The 21,089-nt window shown below is 22.6% G+C and overlaps 4 protein-coding genes and 1 long non-coding RNA gene across 14 annotated transcripts; 3 read left to right on the forward strand and 2 right to left on the reverse strand.

Moving 5' to 3' along the window:
- The first annotated feature begins 659 nt into the window (after window positions 1-659).
- On the forward strand, window positions 660-1,785 carry LOC116414096 (uncharacterized). The gene is made up of 2 exons (XR_004224543.2): window positions 660-1,123; window positions 1,220-1,785. It is a non-coding gene; the product is annotated as an uncharacterized LOC116414096 (long non-coding RNA).
- A 3,810-nt stretch (window positions 1,786-5,595) lies between these two features.
- Window positions 5,596-9,372, reverse strand: Not10 (CCR4-NOT transcription complex subunit 10). The gene is made up of 11 exons (XM_012484659.3): window positions 9,310-9,372; window positions 8,599-9,167; window positions 8,181-8,503; window positions 7,988-8,094; window positions 7,761-7,912; window positions 7,475-7,674; window positions 7,113-7,407; window positions 6,689-7,036; window positions 6,491-6,600; window positions 6,302-6,380; window positions 5,596-6,218 (listed from the first exon to the last, which is right to left on the reverse strand). The coding sequence occupies exons 2-11, from the start codon at window positions 9,005-9,007 to the stop codon at window positions 6,163-6,165; spliced, it is 2,079 nt and encodes a 692-aa protein (XP_012340113.1). The 5' UTR covers window positions 9,008-9,167; window positions 9,310-9,372; the 3' UTR covers window positions 5,596-6,162.
- Window positions 9,373-10,180: 808 nt separating this feature from the next.
- Window positions 10,181-15,220, forward strand: LOC100869541 (uncharacterized). Its single transcript, XM_003692311.4, has 5 exons — window positions 10,181-10,355; window positions 10,490-10,713; window positions 10,932-11,973; window positions 12,040-12,605; window positions 12,699-15,220. Exons 2-5 carry the CDS (start codon window positions 10,654-10,656, stop codon window positions 13,281-13,283), a joined length of 2,253 nt encoding a protein of 750 aa, XP_003692359.4. The 5' UTR covers window positions 10,181-10,355; window positions 10,490-10,653; the 3' UTR covers window positions 13,284-15,220.
- On the reverse strand, window positions 12,443-18,156 carry LOC100866768 (peptidyl-prolyl cis-trans isomerase FKBP8). Of its 10 annotated transcripts, none has more exons than XR_015292294.1 (6): window positions 17,780-18,156; window positions 17,015-17,250; window positions 16,594-16,793; window positions 16,230-16,528; window positions 15,687-16,121; window positions 12,443-12,587 (listed from the first exon to the last, which is right to left on the reverse strand). XR_015292294.1 is itself a non-coding variant. In XM_012484658.3 (5 exons), the coding sequence occupies exons 2-5, from the start codon at window positions 17,234-17,236 to the stop codon at window positions 15,811-15,813; spliced, it is 1,032 nt and encodes a 343-aa protein (XP_012340112.2). In that variant the 5' UTR covers window positions 17,237-17,250; window positions 17,780-18,156; the 3' UTR covers window positions 15,601-15,810. The 10 variants fall into 10 exon arrangements, 6 of the variants coding, with proteins under 6 accessions (XP_012340112.2, XP_003692338.2, XP_086765284.1 ...); XR_004224542.2 differs by having other exon boundaries at window positions 17,015-17,323; XR_015292293.1 differs by lacking the exon at window positions 17,780-18,156 and adding an exon at window positions 17,433-17,678 and having other exon boundaries at window positions 17,015-17,323.
- Window positions 17,938-20,805, forward strand: Ppib (peptidylprolyl isomerase B (cyclophilin B)). Its single transcript, XM_003692292.4, has 5 exons — window positions 17,938-18,068; window positions 18,815-19,082; window positions 19,453-19,660; window positions 19,837-20,021; window positions 20,188-20,805. Exons 2-5 carry the CDS (start codon window positions 18,990-18,992, stop codon window positions 20,320-20,322), a joined length of 621 nt encoding a protein of 206 aa, XP_003692340.2. The 5' UTR covers window positions 17,938-18,068; window positions 18,815-18,989; the 3' UTR covers window positions 20,323-20,805.
- Window positions 20,806-21,089: the final 284 nt, after the last annotated feature.

Consider the following 21,089-nt stretch of genomic DNA (forward strand, 5'->3'; position numbering starts at 1 on the left):
ACCTCTTTAAATACTTTCGCCCGCGCATGCGTGAATAAAGGTTTGTTCTCTCGTGACAAACCTACCCTGAGGTCGTGACCTTCCTAAATACCGGTCAAGAATGAGGTATCGGGGGGAAAAGATGGTAATCGTTAGCCGAGGAAAATTCGAGAAAGGGGGTTGGACAAATTTAATATCTGCGATTTAATCTTTTCCTCCTTTTCCGCGATAGTCAATTTTGAAAAACAATCATCGATGATATTGATCGACGATAGTTTTTTCTTTTTTTTTATTCTTTCACGCGGATGTTTACTTCGCATTTAAATTAGGATTTTACACTATTCCCGGAGAAAAAAATAATATATATATATATCTTCATTCAAGGTTGCAATGTTTCGCATAGAAAAGAAACGAGGAATGTATTTAAAGGGAAAAAAAAGTTATTATCTTTTATTCAAGGCGTACAATACTTGATACATAATGTAATACGTAAGAATTACTTATCCAAGATTATATTCACAACGTGCATTTGTAAATATATAACGATCATAAATTAAAAAGAGAGGGAGAAAGAGAAAAAGGGGGGGGAGGGGGAAATCGTCCGATCGTAGGAGAATTAAAATTATATTTTTTTTTTTTTTCCTTCTGTCTCACTCACCGCGTATTTGCTCATTTTCCAGAAAGCAAGTATCGACAACGAGTAGCAAGGATTTTCGTTACGAAAAAAAGAAAAAGGAGAAAAGAAAAATAAAAGTAGAAGAGCGACTCGACTACTTTGTCGGACTACCTTGTCCGCGTATGTCACGGAAGCCGAGGAGGAGGATGCCGAGAGACGACTGTTACAGGAAGGAAGGACTTCTTTATGGTGATGGTGAACCTCGGTAACCTCGAAGAGACCCGGCGGGCTTATTCACAAACGTTTCGCATTGCATCCGGACGCTGCCAGCATAATAAGATATAGGTCAAGTGCGGCTGGTGCCATGTATGGCCATACCTGTGCCGAGGAAGGACAAAGATATACGCAGGTTGTCGTTGCCGAGGTTATCGAAAGGGTTCACTCCGCATCTTCGCCTATTTCGTATGTGACACCACCTCGTCGTACGAGATACTCGATCATTGAGTCTAGGATTAATTGAACGAAAGTGTAAATTTTATCATCAGTGTCGCGATTTTCTTATATCTTTATTTTCTTTCTTTTTTTATCGAAGAATATTTATTTTCTTATTTGTATTTATTACAGGATTAAGAAAGTAAAAGCGTAAATCGATTGTAATTTATACGTATCTTTGATTAATGGATGAATCATGTTGGAATGTAATTAATAGTTCTTCGAACTACGGATCAAATGGATGATCGTTGCAAGTATATATAATTTTTTTCTTATGTTTCACTGAATGGTTTAACATTCTTCTTCGATCATTTCAATTATAAATTAGAAATAATGATAATAAGAAAATATTATCATTTATATATATTTAAATTAAAACGTAATCTAAACGTTTGTCTTTTCGAAAAATTAAATTAAGATTTACGTAAAAGTATTTAGAGCTGTAACCCTCCGTGTAACCCTGTTAGGTATGGCTTCTTTTATTACGTAAGTTGTCGGTCCAAACCTTTCAGGACCGTAGTTTATTTATGCAACGATTTCTTTGAAATCGTTATTCACCAGTTTATATTTGATGATAATTACGCTCTTTTGCGTAATTATAAGAAAAATACGCGTGTAAAATTATATTACCCAATTGTGTTTCACGTTTTATTATCGGCGATAATATATCTTCTTAAATATATTCTTATTCTCCGCTACTTGATTATATTTTTCATTCTAACACTTATACAATCTATCAATTGTTCTCAATTATCCAAATATTCTTCCAAATGATACTTTCAAATTTATACATGCTTTATATTTCTTACTGTTATAAAAATATTATGGAAATATATATTGTTATTCCTAAAATTAATAATAATTACGTAGAAATTAATAAATGTAACAGTTAAAAAAAAAAAAAATGAAATTTCATTGTAAAATTTTAACATTTTAAATAATCCAAAAATTATTATATATGCTTACTACTACGAAAGTTTGATATATCATTAGTAATTAAGGAGAAATTAGTGGGTAGGCACTTAAAAAAAAAAATAGAATTTTACAATCAAAATCATTCAAATTCGCAATATGAACGGCTGCATTTAACATCACAAATGCGCGATTCAAATATTCAACCCTGAGGGGATATTTCAAAAGACAATCCTAGCAATATAACTAGGAGGAGAATGTAGAAGCCCGCCGGGGACGTTTTTTAACGAGATAAACATACAATGAAAAAATAGTACAACATAGATTTACAATTACGATCTTCTTTTTTTATCTTGTAGATTCAGTCCTTTCCATAATTTTTCTTTTTTCTCTTTTTTATTATATCGTTCAAATATATATAACGAACGAAATAAATAAATATACGTATTTTATAAATCTAAGAAAACATTAATGATAAACATAACGGATTAAATAGATTTCAAATGTGTTCGAAATGGAAAATTCGATAATTAATTTTCTAATGCTGCGTAACGAAATTAAAACAAACGATTTTATTTCCTTGCTATTTCGTCAGCCGTCAACTGGAAATAGACGGCCAAAAGCGTTCTATTTCCTTCGAAGCACGAAACGAGAACGTATGGTACGAATAACAACAGTTGGTGTAAATAAATAAATAAGATATTTATCGCTCGTAGAATCTAACTTCGTGTACAATAATAACCATTATTTTTCTTCTTTTAAAAATAAATTATCATCAACACGAATTCGAGTTAAATGATACAACTGTCGAGTAAAATTTAAAAAAAAAAAAAAAAGTTATCTATCGCTTAATCATCAATCACATGAAATACATCGATTAAGAAATAATAATTGTTTCAAAATGCTATTTTGAAGGATTTAAATCCTTCAATTTTCGTCACTTACAATTACGACACAAAACGTGGCTAATTGTATTTAGTCGATTCGAAGAGAAACCAGGACGCGAACACTTGTAATTGCCGATCTACCGAGGTCTCTAGGAAGGATCTTTTAAGACGATCTCTTTTCTCTCTTACGTATGTCCTTCTTTTATAACCGAGATAACAAGTGATCCAAAATTCTCGATTTAAATTCTTGAAAGGAAACGCGACAGTGGCCTCGCACTTCGCTATAACAAAGTCATCATTCATCCTCTTATAAGAATGATCAATGATTGTATATTTTCGAACGACGTAGTAGTAAGCGTGTGATTTAAGTAAAAAAAAAAAAAAAGAAAAAGAAATCGTGACAAGCTTTCATAAATTCTTCGAAAGTAATTTGATTATAATTAAGTGAGAAGGCAAGAATAATTGAGGATTAAGAAAATACAGAATTGGATAGAGTTTAGTAATATTACTACTTAGAATTTAGTAATATTGCATATAGGATTTTTCATCTTCTTAGAAGCGCTTCATTTTTTAGTTGAGCTACTTTAACACTTTCATCGCGTGTTATCTTCATTTGTAATCTATGAGAGATAATATATTTTAAAGATCGCAAGGGAAATAAATGTAACAGGATATCATCGTCCATGTTCATTCGTCGTTATCCTTCAAAGTATTCGATGTAAAATGAATGTTCATGAAAAAAGTTCAGTATTACGTCTTGTTCACGTAATCGTCATCTCCTTTTATTGATGCGTTTCATGTAATTTATTGCCATGCTTGAGAAATCGATTAACATTATCCATCTAATACGATTTTCCGTTCCAATATCTTGTTATTGTAGAAAAGTTAATAAACATATAAGATTACAAATTATCGTATATAACGCTTATAAACATATTTAATAATATATTGAAATAGTTGAATTTTAAATATTAATTTAGCGAAAGAATGTTTCATTTCGCTCAACTTTAGATCTAAATTAAAATTAAATCTTCTAATCGATCTGTAGGCTTCTTTTTTTTCTTTTGATCGATAAAAATCAACCACCTATGAATCTACTATATTTATATATTAATTATTTATTGTAAAAAGATAATTATTAAACTTCTCAAAGAACGTGCACTTCATCGTCACGCATAAAATTATAACCTTAATCAAGTATATCGATCGATTAAAATATTAAATTAAAAAAAGGTTAAGAAATATTATAATTATGCTTCCAAGCGTTATTTTATCAAAATTTGACATCTTGTTTCTGTTCGATCAAAGAAGCATCGATCGAGGTAGAAAAATCTAGAAAATCACGGTTATCCGGTATACTACACAATGTTGTCCAACGTTTGCGACGATTTCCCGACACAGAGGGCGGCGATTCCTTGAGGCGATTCTTAGTTGTTCATCGTCTTGTTCTGTTCACTGGAGACGGGAGCAGAACTCGAACTGGGTCAGGGCAGCGCGCCAAATGGTTGGATCAATTTTATTTTAAATTTATCAAGTCCGCTTCGACTCCATGGACACGCGTGATCAGTTCAGATTTCCAGACTGTGCATACCGATTAAAATGGTACCTTGCTTGTGTAACGCGAAAAATAAACAACCATCAAATTATTTCTCGATTCTTTTTTCAAAAGAAAAGATTTCTAAGATTTTAAGTACATTTTTTCCAATATATTGTTGTATAATTTTATCTGAAAATTTGATTCATTATTTTTAATAATTAATTTTATATTTATATTTATATAAAAACGAAATTAAGATGAGAAACGATATAATTACGATATAATAATTATTACGGTTAATACGGATTAATCTTGCATCGTATTATTTGTTTCGATGATCTATCATATATCTATCATATATATGTTTTAATAATCGTAAGAAAAAAAAAATGAAGAATTTTAAAAAATCCAATGCACATGTGCAATCCATAGCTTGAAATTTTAATTTGAATCAAAAAAATTATTTTGACGTTACATTTACGAGAGGAAGTGATACGCAAGTATTGCACCTCCGCGACCACCACAAGTTTTCTGTTATCCTTCTTCGACCGAAGAAGCATTGAAATTTCCTTTTTGATAAATCTTCGATGCGATTGTTATTCTCCAATCTAATTAATAAAAATAAATCGTTTATTTTTTTTTTTTTTTTCATTGTCCAATTGTAATTACTCATAAACAATGGGCCATCTTTAACAAAAGATCGAACATGTTTTATCGTAATTGTATGTCTATTATAAATAATATATATATATATATATATATATATATATATATATACATATTTTTTATTTTTATAATATATATTTTTTACTTATAAAATATATATATGTATATATTTCAAATAATTAATTTTTATGAAATTTTTCCTGGCGAGATTTATTATTCGTTTATGCGAAATAATTGTTCTCATATTTATACAACATATATATATATAATAGGGAAAACATACTACATAAGATAAGTAATAACGGAGAACCACTGGAACTATGTGAGTCAGGCAGAATAAGGTCCAATATAAGGCCCTGAGGTGATTCGCCTAGACGGCCATGACCATATTACAGGCCAAAGGCCCCCGATACCATCTATATATTTCCAGTAACAATTGATGAAATCATTAATGACAATTTCTTATACTTATAGTGATAAAACTAGAATTAGTAACAAAAACTTCATTATATTTAAATATATATTTAATTTATCATTTTATTATTTATAATATAAAAGTAATTGTGTAAAATATAAATTTCATTATAACAAATAAATTTCGAAAAAGTTATAAATATTAATAAAAATAATCGATGATATGATTTAAAAGATCAAATCATATAAAATTTTATATTAAAAGAATATTATAATATTATAATATATTAATAAAAACATTTTAATATATTGTTACAAGACATATCATTTTCAATATGATAAAGCTTAATTTAATAACATACGCATATTATTATTTTTCTTTTTTTTTTACGATTTAAGCAGTTTATTGTACAATTTATAAAGATGAAAATAATGAATATTTCATATATAAAGGCTATAAAAATTTGATATGTATATATATATATATATATATATATATATATACATGCATACATATACATATCATTAATATATATATATATACATATCATACATATATTAATTACTTACATTTGTATTTAAAAAATCTATGATTTTTATATGGTATACATTTATTTACATGTATAGAAAAAAAATTTGTACAATTATAAAATTTACCATCAACGATATTGTGGACAATGTTGTTTTATTATTGACCTTGAAATATCTACATGACCTATTATAGAAAAACAAAATTGTTAATAAATTTTTTTTATTATTATTTATAATTAAAAATATTATTATTATATTATATTATACCTAATTGTAATTCTATATATAAGGCTAACATTATTACATGTATAGGAACATCACAATCGGGACCTTTTGACATCCAAACCTAAAACATTTGTTAAATTATCAATCAATGACAAATATATATATCAAAATAATTTATATCTACATATAATAGATCTACATAGAAAATGTATACATATAAATTCTAATTACTTGTTTTAAAGTTTCTCCAGACTTATCAAGTTCACCACGAATAGCATAGGCTACAGCTAAATTGTAACGAAGTACAGCAATACCCGTAGGGACCGTTGTCGGATACCACACTATAAATAAATTATTATTAATAAAACTATAAATAAAACTATATATAAAATTATATATAAAATAGAATAATTTCAATAATATGTTTACTTTTTATAGGTTTTGAAATAACCTCATCAGATTTTTCTTTGTCTTTATCTTGAATTTCAGGAATAAGTACAGAAGTATTTAAGTCTTGAATATTTTCTGGTTTAAGATATTCAATAGCTTCACTAATTTTATCCATTAATATCAAACTTTCTGCCGCATAAAGATTTCCCAACATTCTATATGCTCCAGGTAATTTATTAATATGTAATAATGCTTTAGCATGTTCAAGCGCAATAACATAATCACCAAGACATAAACATACATAAGCACTTGCAGCCAAAACACTAATTTTTAAATTTAATGCTTCAATAGCTATAGTTTGAGACATTAAAGTAGAATGTTGAGTGCCTAAAATATTTTTAATGCAAATTTTAATATATATAATATAATATAATATATATATATATACATATTGTTTAAATACCTAAATTATGACCAGTTGTTAATGATAAAGATACTGTTTGTGGATTATGAGCAATTGTTGTAATTGGTACATTAAGTTCATTATTACTTGGTAATAAAAACAATGCATTCTTTAAACACAGAGATGCAAATTCCAATGTTAATTGTGGTATAGCAGAAGGAAAACCTTCAGGATGATACTTTATATCTTTGGAAAGAGAGGAAGCTAAAATAATTTTCCTATTAATTCCTGAACCGACAACTTTTTGCACTAAATCCTTTCTTCGTTTTGGAATATTAAAATCAACTTCATTTGTCTGAAAAATAGTATAGATATATAATATACTATTTATATATATAATAAATATATAATAATATATTTACCGGTTTATGACAATAAATACAACATTCAGCAATTCTTAACCATAATTTAGGATTATTATGAAGCTTTTGTGAAGCATCCATAAAACAATCAAAAGCTACTGATGCTTGTCCTGCATGCAATAAAGATACACCTAAACTATACATTAATTCATAATGTTTATTCCCACCAAGAGTACACAATGGTTGCAAAGATAAAGGATCTATATAAAAACAATTTTTCTTTTTCAATTATTATTTGTAATATTCTTATATAAAAAATTATAAAATAGAAATTAGTTATAATTACCGCTATCTTTCATTTGTACACTTTCTAGAGCACATTTATTTTCATATAAAGCTTTTCTTAAATAAAAACATGCCAAATTTGGTTTGCCCATAGCAAGATGTAAACATGCCATATTATTGTAATATAATACAGCAGAAGATTCTCCAGTAGTTCTAAAAAAATTTAAATATAATAAATAAATTATTATTATAAAAAAAAATTTTTCAATGATTATAAATCTAACATACTTAAAATCTAAATTTTCTGATGTTATAGAATTCAATAATTTAATAGCTTTCTTGTAATTTCCTCTTAAATATTCAAGATTAGCTTTTAAAAATACAGTTGATATATTCTGAAATTAAACAAAATTAAATACAAAATATGATTTATGATACAAAAATATAAGATCTAAAAATATAAAATCTAAAAATATCTTACTACAGGTGTACCCAAAGAAACTAATGTCTTCCATTCTCTTTTACATAATTTCAACTGATGCATCATAAGGTATATTCTAGCTTTGCATTTTAATAATTTCAATTTGAATGCATCTGTAGCTGTATCAACTTCTTTTTTTGGCTCCTTTTGTTCCTTTATAGATTTAATTATACCTTCTTTGTCAACAGATGAGATTTTAGAATTATCTGTAGATATAAGTTGACTTTCTATGTAATTAATTAAAGATAATGCTGCATCTGGTTGTTCTGTTATTATATGTAATTCTATCAAAAGAAGGCATACTTTGTGTGCTAATGATTCTTCTGAAAAAAAAAATAATAATAATAATAATAAATAGATTAAGTTTAATATTAACTTATGCTTTAATAAAAATTTTCATAATTAATATATTATTTACCCATAGGTTCTATGAAAGCAAATAATCTATTCATAATTTGAAGGGCAGCATTATATTGTTTTGAATGATATAATAAAACTGCTTGATTATACCTCATAACACATTTTTCAATATCATCTATGGTTTCAGTTGAATCAATTGTAGACATTTGTCCACATATTGCATTTAAGCTTTTTCTTAATAATTCTGTTTTTTTTAAATCATTTTTATAACATTCTACTACAACTTTATTATGCATTACTTTTAAATCTTTAGGCCTAAGAGTTTCTAGTTTATTTAAATATGATAAACAATTAGCATATGCGCCTTTTTGAAATTCAGATAATGCATTTTGAGCCAATTCACGTTCTTGTTCTGTTATTACTCCAGGACCAATATCTTTATTGTGTAGTTCAGATGTTTCACTCATTTTTATTTATTACACAGCAATATTTATCATGTTTTAAAAGTTTTTGAATTTCACAAATTTATATACAACAATTAAAGCTAAATAATTTTTCATATTTTCATATTTGACATTTATGGAGGTTAAACTTGTATCAAAAAGTTAGAAAATTCTAACTATCCTTCTATAAAAAAATATTTAATTTAAATTTATTAAACATAAGTAATATTAAAATAATATTTAATTAAAAATAATTATTGATCTAATCCAAATAAATTTAAAAATTAAATCTTTAACAACAATAACAAAGTACAGAATAAACCTACCATTTTATGAGATTTTGTATCCTATGTTTTGATTTACCGATCGTGCAAGAAAAGTTTTGATATGCCCTCTATAAATTAAGGCTGAATTTAAGAATTATATTCAATATAATCATCAAAGTTGGTAAAGTCAATCAGTCAATAGATATAAAAATATTAATTTTAGTATGTTTTAAATACAAGATTTAATTTAAAAGCATTGATTGGATGAAATAAATTCAGTGGGAATATATGATAAAATAATAAAATAATGTATAAATAATATAAATTGCTTTAAATAAATAAATTTAAATAACTCAATAATAAAAATATAAGATCATAAACATAATATTATATTTTTGTAACATTATTAAATAATGTTTTATAACATTATTAAATAATTAAAATATTCAATAAATATTATATACAAATATTACAAATAATGAAATACTTTCATTTTTCAAAAAATTATATAATTGTCGATTTCGATAAATAAAAATGAATATTAAGATAAATTTTAATTGATGATTCCTTTTTCAATTAAAAAATATAACAAAATTTTTATTATAATAATTAAACGATATTTTAATGTATTTATTAAATTTATTAAATTAAATTTATTATGAACTGAAACATCTAAACAATGATATAATAAATTTACATATCAATTTATATATATCAATCAATATAATATAATAAAATTACATATATATTATATTTATTAAATTTTTATGTTTTAAATATAATATAGGAATAAAATTTAATACTAACAATTTTATTATAATTTATGTTTATATAATATTACTTAGATGCAAATACATAATAATAATTTGTCGATTTCAATAATATAACGAAAAATATAACGAAAAATATACATGAAGTTAAATCTTATAAGATAGATATATTTTTAATCTATAATTTGTATCAAATTTATATTATTATAATATTTAGAATTTTAAAAGTGCCTTAATTAATAAATTTATACTAAAAGTCAATTAGAAATCAAAATAATAGTACGATAAAAACATTATGTCCGATGGACCATGATTATTCACTTAAAATATAACAAAGTATATGTTAAATTGTTATAAACAACAATTATATTTATACATCTTTTAATAACTTAATCAGAATTATATAATAGATTAATAAATTTAAATTAAACAGTATAATCATTTTTTCAACTTTTTTGTAACTCTTTTAGGTTATTATTAAGTGCAATTATTTCATAAATAACATAAATTGTTATTTAATTTCAATTTTTGCTTTTAAAATTAAGTTCTAATTTTGTTACATTATTATTAAATGAGTTATATGTAATATGTAATATTTCATAACTCATTATTATCATTTAAAATAACATAAACAATGTCAGAAGTTAAACATCAACAATTAAAAATATTGTCACAATTTTCATCTGAAAATCAGGTAAAATTTAAAAAAAAAAATGTTTATAAAATAAGAATATAATATTTTACGAAATAATTAAATAATTAAATAAAAAAAATCAATATTAAAATAATGAATATTGATTGTAAACATAATAAATTTAACTTCTTCTTTTTAATAAAATGGTTCAATATTAGATAGTAAAAAAGTCACTTTTAAAAATGAAGATAATATTTTGATTTTCTTTTTGATTACAGGAATATATAAATAAACTTCAAACTAATGATGGAATATGTTTATCTTCTATATATAATTCAAATATTGAAATACAAGTCAGAAGCAAAAATAAGAATTATAAAAATAATGTTGAATTTGATTTTATAAAATTAGAAAATATTTCTTTACAAAATTTATCAAATTCTCAAAATGAATTAAAGATTAACTATACAGAGCAAAATAATATAAAAATAAAAAATGAATCTATGGAATCTATAACTCATTTAAATAATAAAAATATTTCTGATGATTTTAAATTAATAACAATCAATAATGAAATTAATAAAGAAGATATAAAAGATAACAACATTCCTATTAAAATAAAAAAAGGTTTTGTATTTGAAAAAAATATTTTTAGTCAACTTAAAGATAAATCACATAATTATGAAATTAAAAATGAAAATTTAAATGATGAAAATAATGATCCTGAAACTAAATTTATAACATCAATTAATCAAAATAAAATCAAGATCAATAGTTTAGTTATGCTAAATAAACAAGTTAAAACATGTAATCAATGTTCAATGACATTTAGATACAAAAGACATTTAGATCGACATTTGGAAGGTCATCAAAAAAATAATTGTTCTCATTGCAGTGCAAAATTTGCTAGACGCAAACATCTTGACATACATTTATTTCGTTCACATGGTGAAAGAGTAACAAAATATCCACATTCTTGTGATGTATGTTCTCGTAGCTTTCCTAAACGTATCTTATTAAATCGTCATCGTGCAAAACATAACTATGAAAATGGCAAGGTTTGTTCAGATTGTGGAGAAATGTTAAAAACAGAAGAAGATGATAAGAAACACAAAGAAAATTATTGTATAAGAAAACAATTTAAATGTAAAAAATGTTTACAAACATTTAGTATTGAACAAACATATATAGCTCATATCCAAAATCATAATAATCATAAATGCTCAAAATGTGATGTCACTTTCGCTTCTAAAAAAAAAGTACATGAACATTATAAAATGGTACATTCTTCAAAATTGAATCCTAATCAAATATCAAATGGTAAGTTTTTTAAAACAAAATAATAAAAAATATATTAATAATTCATAAATATTAATTATTTTATAGGTATTTATTTTTGTGCTGACTGTAGAAATACTTTCTTAAAAAAGGATGATTATTCTCGTCATTTAAATTCTACATCACATCTTAATAAGATAAATAAAGAAATATCTCAAAGAAATATTTTTATATGTCTAATTTGTTCAAAGAAATTAATTTCACAAAGAGCTCTTGATCAACATATTAGACGTATACATAAAGAAGAAAAAAGATTTACATGTAATATATATGGTTGTACATTTCAATGTGCAAGAAAATCAGACTTGGATAGACATAAACAATTACATATAGAACAAAGGAACATTATATGTGAACAATGTGGTAAAACTTTTACTAGTGTTAGTATTCTTAATGATCATGTTCTTTATATACATAATAAGGAAAGACAATTTATATGTGAAGAATGTGGTAAAGCATTTAAACGAAATAGTTTATTAAAAAGACATAAATTATCTCATCAACAATATCGACCATTTGTTTGTATGCAATGTAATACTGCTTTCAAGAGATCCCATCATCTTTCTCGCCACATGGAAACTTGTCATAGAATTACGCTTGAAAAGAAAAAGAAAGTAAGTTTAATTATATATTTCTATTTTATTTTCTAATCTGTTTATATCATTTAATAAAAATACACAATTAAATTATAATACAATATTTAATAGGTAGTAAAACTCATGAAAACAGAAGATGGTCATCTTGTTCCAATACCAGAGAAACCAAAAAATCTTAAACCCAAAAAATTAAAAATTAAAGCAGAATCTAATACAATTTTAACATCAAATGATAAAACTTTATCTTTTCAAGATATGAATATTAATGAACATAAAGACTCAAATTTAGAAACATTATTATTTAATGATCTATATGAAAATTCAACACTATCATTAGAATTTAATTTATTACCAAATACAAATTCTGCCTCACAAGTTCTTTCATTATTAGATATCAATGCAGAACAAATTGTGACTGTAGAAGTTACTAATCCAAAAACATTAATAATGAATGATATTATAGATCAATTTGAAGTAAATTGTAATGAAATACTGAATTTAAATTATCGAGATTCAGAGTTTGAAAATGGAATTTTAACAGATCAAAATTTATATGATCATGTAAATTATTCTGGATTATCATTAGAAACTGTGGAAGGAACATCACTTTTTTTGGATTCAAATATTAACAAAGTAGATACTTTACCAATAGAAAATTATTTAAATCAATCATTTCCATCGTTTTTAAACCTTTAATTATAATTGTAAAATATTCAATTTATGGACTAAATAATTTATATATTTAGATAAAAAATTCTAGCATTAATTTAATTCATAAATATGTACATGAAATACATGCCTTATTTTTTAAAAATAATTAAGTTTTAAATCGCGGCAATCAAAAATGTGATATTTTTTAAATTAAATATTTTGTAATATTTAAATACTGTCAAAATTTATTATGCATTTAATAAGTAGAATGATTGTATAATAATTTTTCTAAATTTTTATTTATTGTTTACATTAATACATGTATGTAGATTAGTGTATATAGGATGTTCTAAAAATATAGGACACTTAATTAGATATTTCTGAAATAATTTCAAGCAACATTTTCCTTTGCAAAAATTTTTGTTATGTTAACGATTTATTAACAAAAAATTGAACATCATACAGCATAAATTAATCAAGCCACAGTATTGAATACATAATATTGAACCTGAACAAATCCAAGCAATATATATCGAAAAAAGTATATTGAATATAATAACAAATATTTTTTCATTATAAAAAACTCAAATTAATCTTATTCAAAAACATAACATAAATAAAATAATTGTGTTATTTGTTGAATTATTTATTTGTTATTTAAAATAAAATAAATAATATTAAATGTGATATAAAAAGATAAATATAAAACTTTTTTAACAAATGAATGATAAATAATATATATTTGAAGGAGGGGAAAAAGAGCAGGATTAAAATAGGAAGAAAACATTCTATATAAATAACAATTAATTACTTTCATTGTTCCTGAATAAGATTTTATTTATTCTTCTTGAATAAAATATAATTCAATATATTTTTTTTTCTAATAATTTTTAAATAAATATTTGTTATATTCCACAAATTTTTTTCAATATATGTTTGGATTAATTGTCTAGCCGCCGATACATACATACTCAACACTATTGTGAGTATAGTCAATTTGATTAATTTACGCGTGATTGATCAGTTTATTGTTAATTTATTAATAAAGTTATAATAAAAGTTTTTATAAAAGAAAAATTTGGTGCTTAAAATCTCATCATAAAAATCTCATTTTTCAATCAACCAATGTTTCTACATTTTTATACATTGTATATTATAGAAATGTCATCATTTTTTTAATTGCTAAAAAATATATATTTTTTGAATATAACTATAATTTGTCTTTCATTTAATCAATTAAAGGCATGAGTTTGTATTATAGTTATATAATTACAAACTTTTTATTATATATATATTAAGTTTTTAAAGAAAAAAAATATTGACAACTAGAAAATTAAAAACTTAGAAAACTTTGTAAAAAATAACATTTCTCAATTCTTTTGAGTTATCTTGTTGTTTTTATAAGATTTATAATTTCTGATAGATTGATATTTCATAAGACCATTGATATAAAGTTTTTTGTTTATATTGAACATAATTATGAATATTTATTATCTATTATATCTATTATATTAAAATAGAAGAAATATTTTCCTTTGAAATTAATATAAGATTTAAATAGATTTATATGTTATTTATAAATAATAAAAATAAATATATCAAAATAATTAAGTAATGTTTGAAAATATACAGAACTATAGAAGTATCAATTATAGTGTAATTAAATGATTATTAATATAAAAAAAATTATAAATTATATTCTAAATATTCATATAAATTATAGTTATATAAATTTTTATTATATAAAAAATAAATATTTATAATTATTGAATTTTTATCAAAAATAGATATATAATTTTATAAATACTTTTAGTGAATATTCATGTCTATTTTTTGCATATATTTATTTTTTGTTGTATCCTTCTACATCTGATCATAATACATTATTATAAAATTTGTTATAAAATAATAAGAAATAATCCAATTAATTTTCTTTCTTCATTACTAGTATTAGGGTAAATAAATGATTAATTATCTATTAATTTATCTTCTTCTTAAAGCATAAACCCATTTAAAAGTAAAATTCTCATGAATTGCTCTTAAAAATTATTCTTTGTAAGCAAACACTGCGTTGAAAATGATTTTTTGAAGTTATTTTTAACACAGTACTTAAATATTTGTGAAGAATATTCTTAAAAAACAACTTGCGAGAGTTTTATTCTGAAATAGTTTCATACTCTTAAAATTACATTTTATATATTTGGAAAATTTATATCAAAATGTATGTTAACAAAGTTTTACATAATGATTTATACAAAAATATAACATATACATTCATAATTTTTTATAAACTTTTTTAACACTACATTTTAATATTTTATATGCTTAAAAATTTTCCTATTGTAAAATTCAAAATACAAGATTTATGAATAAAGTTTAGGTAAAATTTTATTAACACTATGACTTTTTTTGATTTGTTTATATGTTATTAAAATTTGTACAACTTACTTGTTTTTATACCCATATTCTTTATAGTCATTTTAAATCAACGATACTTAAGTAATGTATTAATATATTTCACAATATTTAGCTTGGACATTGTCTTTCACTTTAATTTCATTTTAAATTTTTCTCACGAAATAAATCTGTATAAAAGGACACTTAAAACTGCTGCAGTTGCTCCACCAATTAAGCTCCATGTAAATTTTGATGAATTTTTATTCTTATTTCCTTTCTTTAAATTTTTTAAAGATGTATTGTTATTTTTATGTGCACCTAACATTTTACGATATAAATTCTTTTCATGCTGAGCATCCTTAGCATTTTTTTCTTTTAAAATAGCTAATTCCATTTGAATAGCCTTAGTTTCTGGCTCCAATTTTGCTGCTTGAAGCAATGTTTGATATGCTAATGCATGTTCTCCTTTATAATGCAAAATTTTTCCTAAAATAATATAAAATATTATATAATATATATAACATATATAAAATAATATAAAATATTTAATGCACAAAATTTGTTACTATATATAAAATATATTTGTAATATTACCTTTTCTAAATAGAGCTTTTACATTTTGAGGTTGACAACTCAGAACACTTTCTACACTTTTCAATGCTGCATCATAAGCTTGTGTTTTCATTTGTGCAGCTGCTAAATTATTATATACTTTCATACGATCCTCTAACAAAGCTTGCAATTCAGCATCAGTAGTATCTTCTGCCTCACTTTGATAGGGTGTACGACTTTCTGTTGGTAATAAAAATTCTAAAGCTCTCCGGTAACATTGAATTGCAAGTGTTGGTTCATTACGAGTAAACCACCAATTCCCACGTTCTCGTTTTTTATTGCTTTAAAAAAAAGACAATAATCAATCACAAATTTAAGTATCAATAATAATGTAAAAAATAAATACCCAATTTCTTTTCGCTGATTAGCATTAAGGGTTTCTATTTCTGCTTCTAATTCACTTGATTTTAATTCAACTGTATATAAAATAGTTGCATTAGATGGAATATTTGGTTCTTTTCCTAGAGAACCATAAGCAAATCTTGGATCAACCTCAATTTCAGCAATTTCATTCACATCCATTAATGCAATTGCTAAATCTAATCCCTATAATTGAACAATATAATAAAAATATTATTGCAATAATATTAAAATATTACTATTTTTGTTAATAAAAAATTCAAATTATTACATTAATTTTTATAACAATACAATATATTTAACACTAGAAAATAATAATCATACAATAAAATTTTTAAAATATTATTAAATATATAAATATATATTTAAAAAAATTTGAAAATAAGATTTAAAAAAAAATTCAATACCTGAATCAATTCAACATCTCCTAATTGAATTTTAAGATCTTCATATTTTTCAACAATTGTATTATCTTTTAATTTGCCAATAATTTTTAAAGTACAAATATCAGATCTATTTGGTCGTGTTCCATTTTTTCCATTTTTTATAACTTTTTTTTTAAGCTGTCCATTTCCTAAAATATCTATCCACTCTTCGGGTGGATGTTCATTTAAAGTTGCTTTTGTCATTGGTTCATTTGGATCTATATCAAAGTTCAATTCTTCATTAATGAAATCAGCTTGAGTTGATCCTGACTGATTAGATTCATCTTCCATCTTCAAAAAAATTCAATAAATTATTCGAATTTATTTTATATAAAAAAAAATATAATATACTTTTAAAAAATATTATTTATAAAAGTAAAATCATAAATGGTAAATTCACATTTTATTAAGGAATTAAAAATTATTCTTATTTCACATAGAAAAAAATTCCAGTCTTAATAAAATGCATGCTTAAAAATTAATTTTCAAGTTGCAATACCAAATATGTCATTTATATTTTAAAATGATGTATTATTAATTATAAAAAATATTAAATGATAAAATTGAAAATTTCGTATTTTATTTGACAAATCAACACATGTAACGAATAACATGTATTCAATAAACAGTAGAAAAATGCATACTCATTCGATGAATCGAAGAAATTTGAAGTAAGATAAATATTACTATTTCTTATTATACCACATAATTCAGTTTTTAGATTGATTTTTCTCTAAAAATACATACCTTATTATTTTCAAAAGTTTGAACAGTCATTAAAAATGTTTTGAAATAATTTGTTTCGCAATACACGCGATATCAGTTGACTTCACTTATTACTTGAAATAAGCATTAGTAAAATATCGAAAATATTTAATCGATAATCGAATTTTTTTAAGCCATTTGATTACGTAAATATATATGAATTAATTAGTTTTATTCAATTGCTCGATTCAATTATTGAGATAAATTTACGACAAATAAATATTTTTATTTTATGAATTTTACAATGTATAAGTAACCTAATAAGTGATATGTATGAATCATTAATTTTTATTATTAATGAAATTGAAACAACAAATTAGCATTCTGTATTCATTTAATATCTAATCATTTTTAATTTTCTATAATAAAAGAAAAATATATTAAATTCATTCTACTTACAATAGAATAAATTTATTTACAATACTTACAAAATAAAGTAAATCAATTTTTATGTTTTTTTATGTACAAATATTATTCTATAATAACCAAAAAAAATAAAATAACAATATATATATATACATATATATATTATAACAAATATATTTATAATATTAAAACTTTTATTTATAATATCTATATTCTTATATTATTTTCTATATTTATAGTATCAAAATTATATTCATAAATTAATAATTAATTCATATAATATCAAAATTATATTAATTCATATATTAATTCTTTTATTATTTTATATATCACTTAAATATATCATTTTAATTATTCATTTATAAATAAAAATATAATAAAAATAAGTACAAAATAACAATTAATTTTTTTTTAATATATTATATATAATATATTGTATATATTGAATATATATCAAAATTTGATTATATATTAAAAAAAAGAATTTTTTTTAATTGATTTTAATTAATGAATTGAATATATATTTCAAATAAAAAAATATATAATTATATAATATTCGAATTTATATTTTATTCGAATTTTTATAATAATATAAATTAATAATGTTTTATAATTCTAAATTCATAATATATATTTGTTATGTGCAACTAGATAACAATAAAGATAACCAATTAAATAATCCCACATTTCTAATATAAGCGCATGCGTAAGGGATCCACGTTCGATTATATACTATATATATACTATATATTACATTTCATTCTGGCAGAATATACCTTAGTCTTCATCTGGTTAATTTCTGAATAAAAATATTTTTTTATTAACAATGAAATTGCTTTTATTAGTGGGAGTAGTGTTAGCGATGTTTTGTACAACTGGTAACGCTGATAATACGAAAGGCCCAAAAGTTACAGATAAAGTAAGTAAATTAATTATGCCGGTATAATTCATTGTTTAGTTTAATTCAAAAATAAAAAATATATATATAGTTCATTATTGGCAATTTTTTTTCGTTTATAAAAAATCATTTATATATCTTATCATTGTATCATATCTTATCATATTTCTATTTATTTTTGATATTTAAATCTAGAAAATTTTTTTAAAATAAGTTATACATATATAATTTATATACAATTTTATATTTTTTAGATATATATATATAATAAAAAATGTATTTAAATTTGTTTACATACTGAATATTTTTATATGCTAAATTTATGATTATATGATCATAATTTAATTTTTTTTTATATGCTGTGAAATTAATTATAACAAAATCTACATAGGTATGGTTTGATATTAATATTGATGGTAAATATGAAGGAAGAATTGAAATTGGACTTTTTGGAAAAACAGTTCCAAAAACAGTTGAAAATTTCATTGAATTATCTAAAAAACCTCAAGGAGAAGGATATAAGGGTAGTAAATTTCATAGAGTCATTAGTGAGTTTATGATCCAAGGAGGAGATTTTACAAAAGGAGATGGAACTGGAGGTTTGAATTATGATATTATTTATTTATATTATTTATTTCTATATATTTTGAAAGTACATTTTATTTTATATGAAAATGTAATTGAATAAATTTAAAAGAAATTTTAAATAATTAAAATATTTATAATATTTGAAATGTTTAACAATTTGTTTAATACTTTTTATTTTACTCATTAGGACATAGTATTTATGGCAGTCGTTTTAAAGATGAAAACTTCAAATTGAATCATTATGGTGCTGGATGGTTATCTATGGCAAATGCTGGAAAAGATACTAATGGTTCTCAGTTTTTTATTACTGTAAAACAAACTCCATGGCTTGATGGTAGACATGTTGTATTTGGCAAAGTAATTAAAGGAATGGTATGTAATTATTTAAATATAATTATATTTAATTATAAATATAAATTTAAAATATAATATAATATAAATTTAAAATATAAGATTAAATTTAAAATATAAATAAATTTAATATTTAAATCTATCTTCTTATTTTTTAAATATTTATTATGAAAATAATTTTATACAGGATGTAGTAAGAAAAATTGAAAAAGTAAATACTGATACACGTGATAGACCAATAAAAGATGTTGTAATTGCCGATTGTGGTGCAGAAGTAGTAGCAAATCCTTTCAGTGTATCAAAAGAAGATGCTACGGATTAAATATATTTTCATTTTTATATATAATAATAAAAACTAATAATTTTTAACTACCATATGCTAATAAAAAATTTTAATATGATCATGATGAAATTTTTTTTATTAAATAATTAAAATATAATCAAAAATATAATATTTGAAAATTTATTACAAAAATTATTTAAATATTACTTGCATAACTATTAAAAAAGTTATTTTAATTATTTTAATAAATCTTGTTATAATATTGTTGAAATATTTTAACAATTAAAAGTTATTAAAAAATTACACAATAAAAGTTTGTTTTTATTGTTTTATAATTATATTTTATTTTGCAAATCACAAATAATAAATAAACATATGGAGTTAAAAAATATTGTTTTAAGCTGTCTTATCTTATTTCAATTTTCATAAAACCATATATATATATATACATATATCAAAACATATAATAAATTTTATATACTTATAATCACATTTTTTCAAATAAACTTAAATTGTTTATAATGTTTTATTTTGTTTCACTTCTTTTATAACCATATTTATTTGATATAGATGTAAATAATACAAATGTGATAAAAATAAATGAAATACATTTTACATAGCGAAATTATGAATAAATATACTTCATTGATGTTGTATGTGTAACATGTAACATATAACAATGTTGTAACATGTAATACCTATACCTTTCACTTTAAAGTTCATGACATTCTCACAAATAAATTCTTCATTCATTTTTATAGAACATTTGTTGACTGCATAAGTCACAATCAATAAAATAATTAATC

Source organism: Apis florea, unplaced genomic scaffold (assembly GCF_048593485.1).
Source record: "Apis florea isolate Af1SG1 unplaced genomic scaffold, ASM4859348v1 contig_1767_pilon, whole genome shotgun sequence".
Lineage (NCBI taxonomy): Eukaryota > Metazoa > Arthropoda > Insecta > Hymenoptera > Apidae > Apis > Apis florea.

Excerpts from the sequence above, each read along its gene's own strand:
- Not10 (XM_012484659.3), bottom strand. The coding sequence starts at position 9,007 with ATGAGTGAAACATCTGAACTACACAATAAAGATATTGGTCCTGGAGTA. Across the intron at positions 8,504-8,598 it reads TGCTTTCATAGAACCTATGG|AAGAATCATTAGCACACAAA; the intron begins GTAAATAATATA and ends TTTTTTTTTCAG. Across the intron at positions 6,381-6,490 it reads CTGGAGAAACTTTAAAACAA|GTTTGGATGTCAAAAGGTCC; the intron begins GTAATTAGAATT and ends CAAATGTTTTAG.
- LOC100869541 (XM_003692311.4), top strand. The coding sequence starts at position 10,654 with ATGTCAGAAGTTAAACATCAACAATTAAAAATATTGTCACAATTTTCA. Across the intron at positions 10,714-10,931 it reads AATTTTCATCTGAAAATCAG|GAATATATAAATAAACTTCA; the intron begins GTAAAATTTAAA and ends TTTTGATTACAG. Across the intron at positions 12,606-12,698 it reads CGCTTGAAAAGAAAAAGAAA|GTAGTAAAACTCATGAAAAC; the intron begins GTAAGTTTAATT and ends AATATTTAATAG.
- LOC100866768 (XM_003692290.4), bottom strand. The coding sequence starts at position 17,809 with ATGACTGTTCAAACTTTTGAAAATAATAAG. Across the intron at positions 16,794-17,014 it reads GAGATGTTGAATTGATTCAG|GGATTAGATTTAGCAATTGC; the intron begins GTATTGAATTTT and ends GTTCAATTATAG. Across the intron at positions 16,529-16,593 it reads AATCAGCGAAAAGAAATTGG|CAATAAAAAACGAGAACGTG; the intron begins GTATTTATTTTT and ends TTTTTTTTAAAG.
- Ppib (XM_003692292.4), top strand. The coding sequence starts at position 18,990 with ATGAAATTGCTTTTATTAGTGGGAGTAGTGTTAGCGATGTTTTGTACA. Across the intron at positions 19,661-19,836 it reads AAAAGGAGATGGAACTGGAG|GACATAGTATTTATGGCAGT; the intron begins GTTTGAATTATG and ends TTTACTCATTAG. Across the intron at positions 20,022-20,187 it reads GCAAAGTAATTAAAGGAATG|GATGTAGTAAGAAAAATTGA; the intron begins GTATGTAATTAT and ends AATTTTATACAG.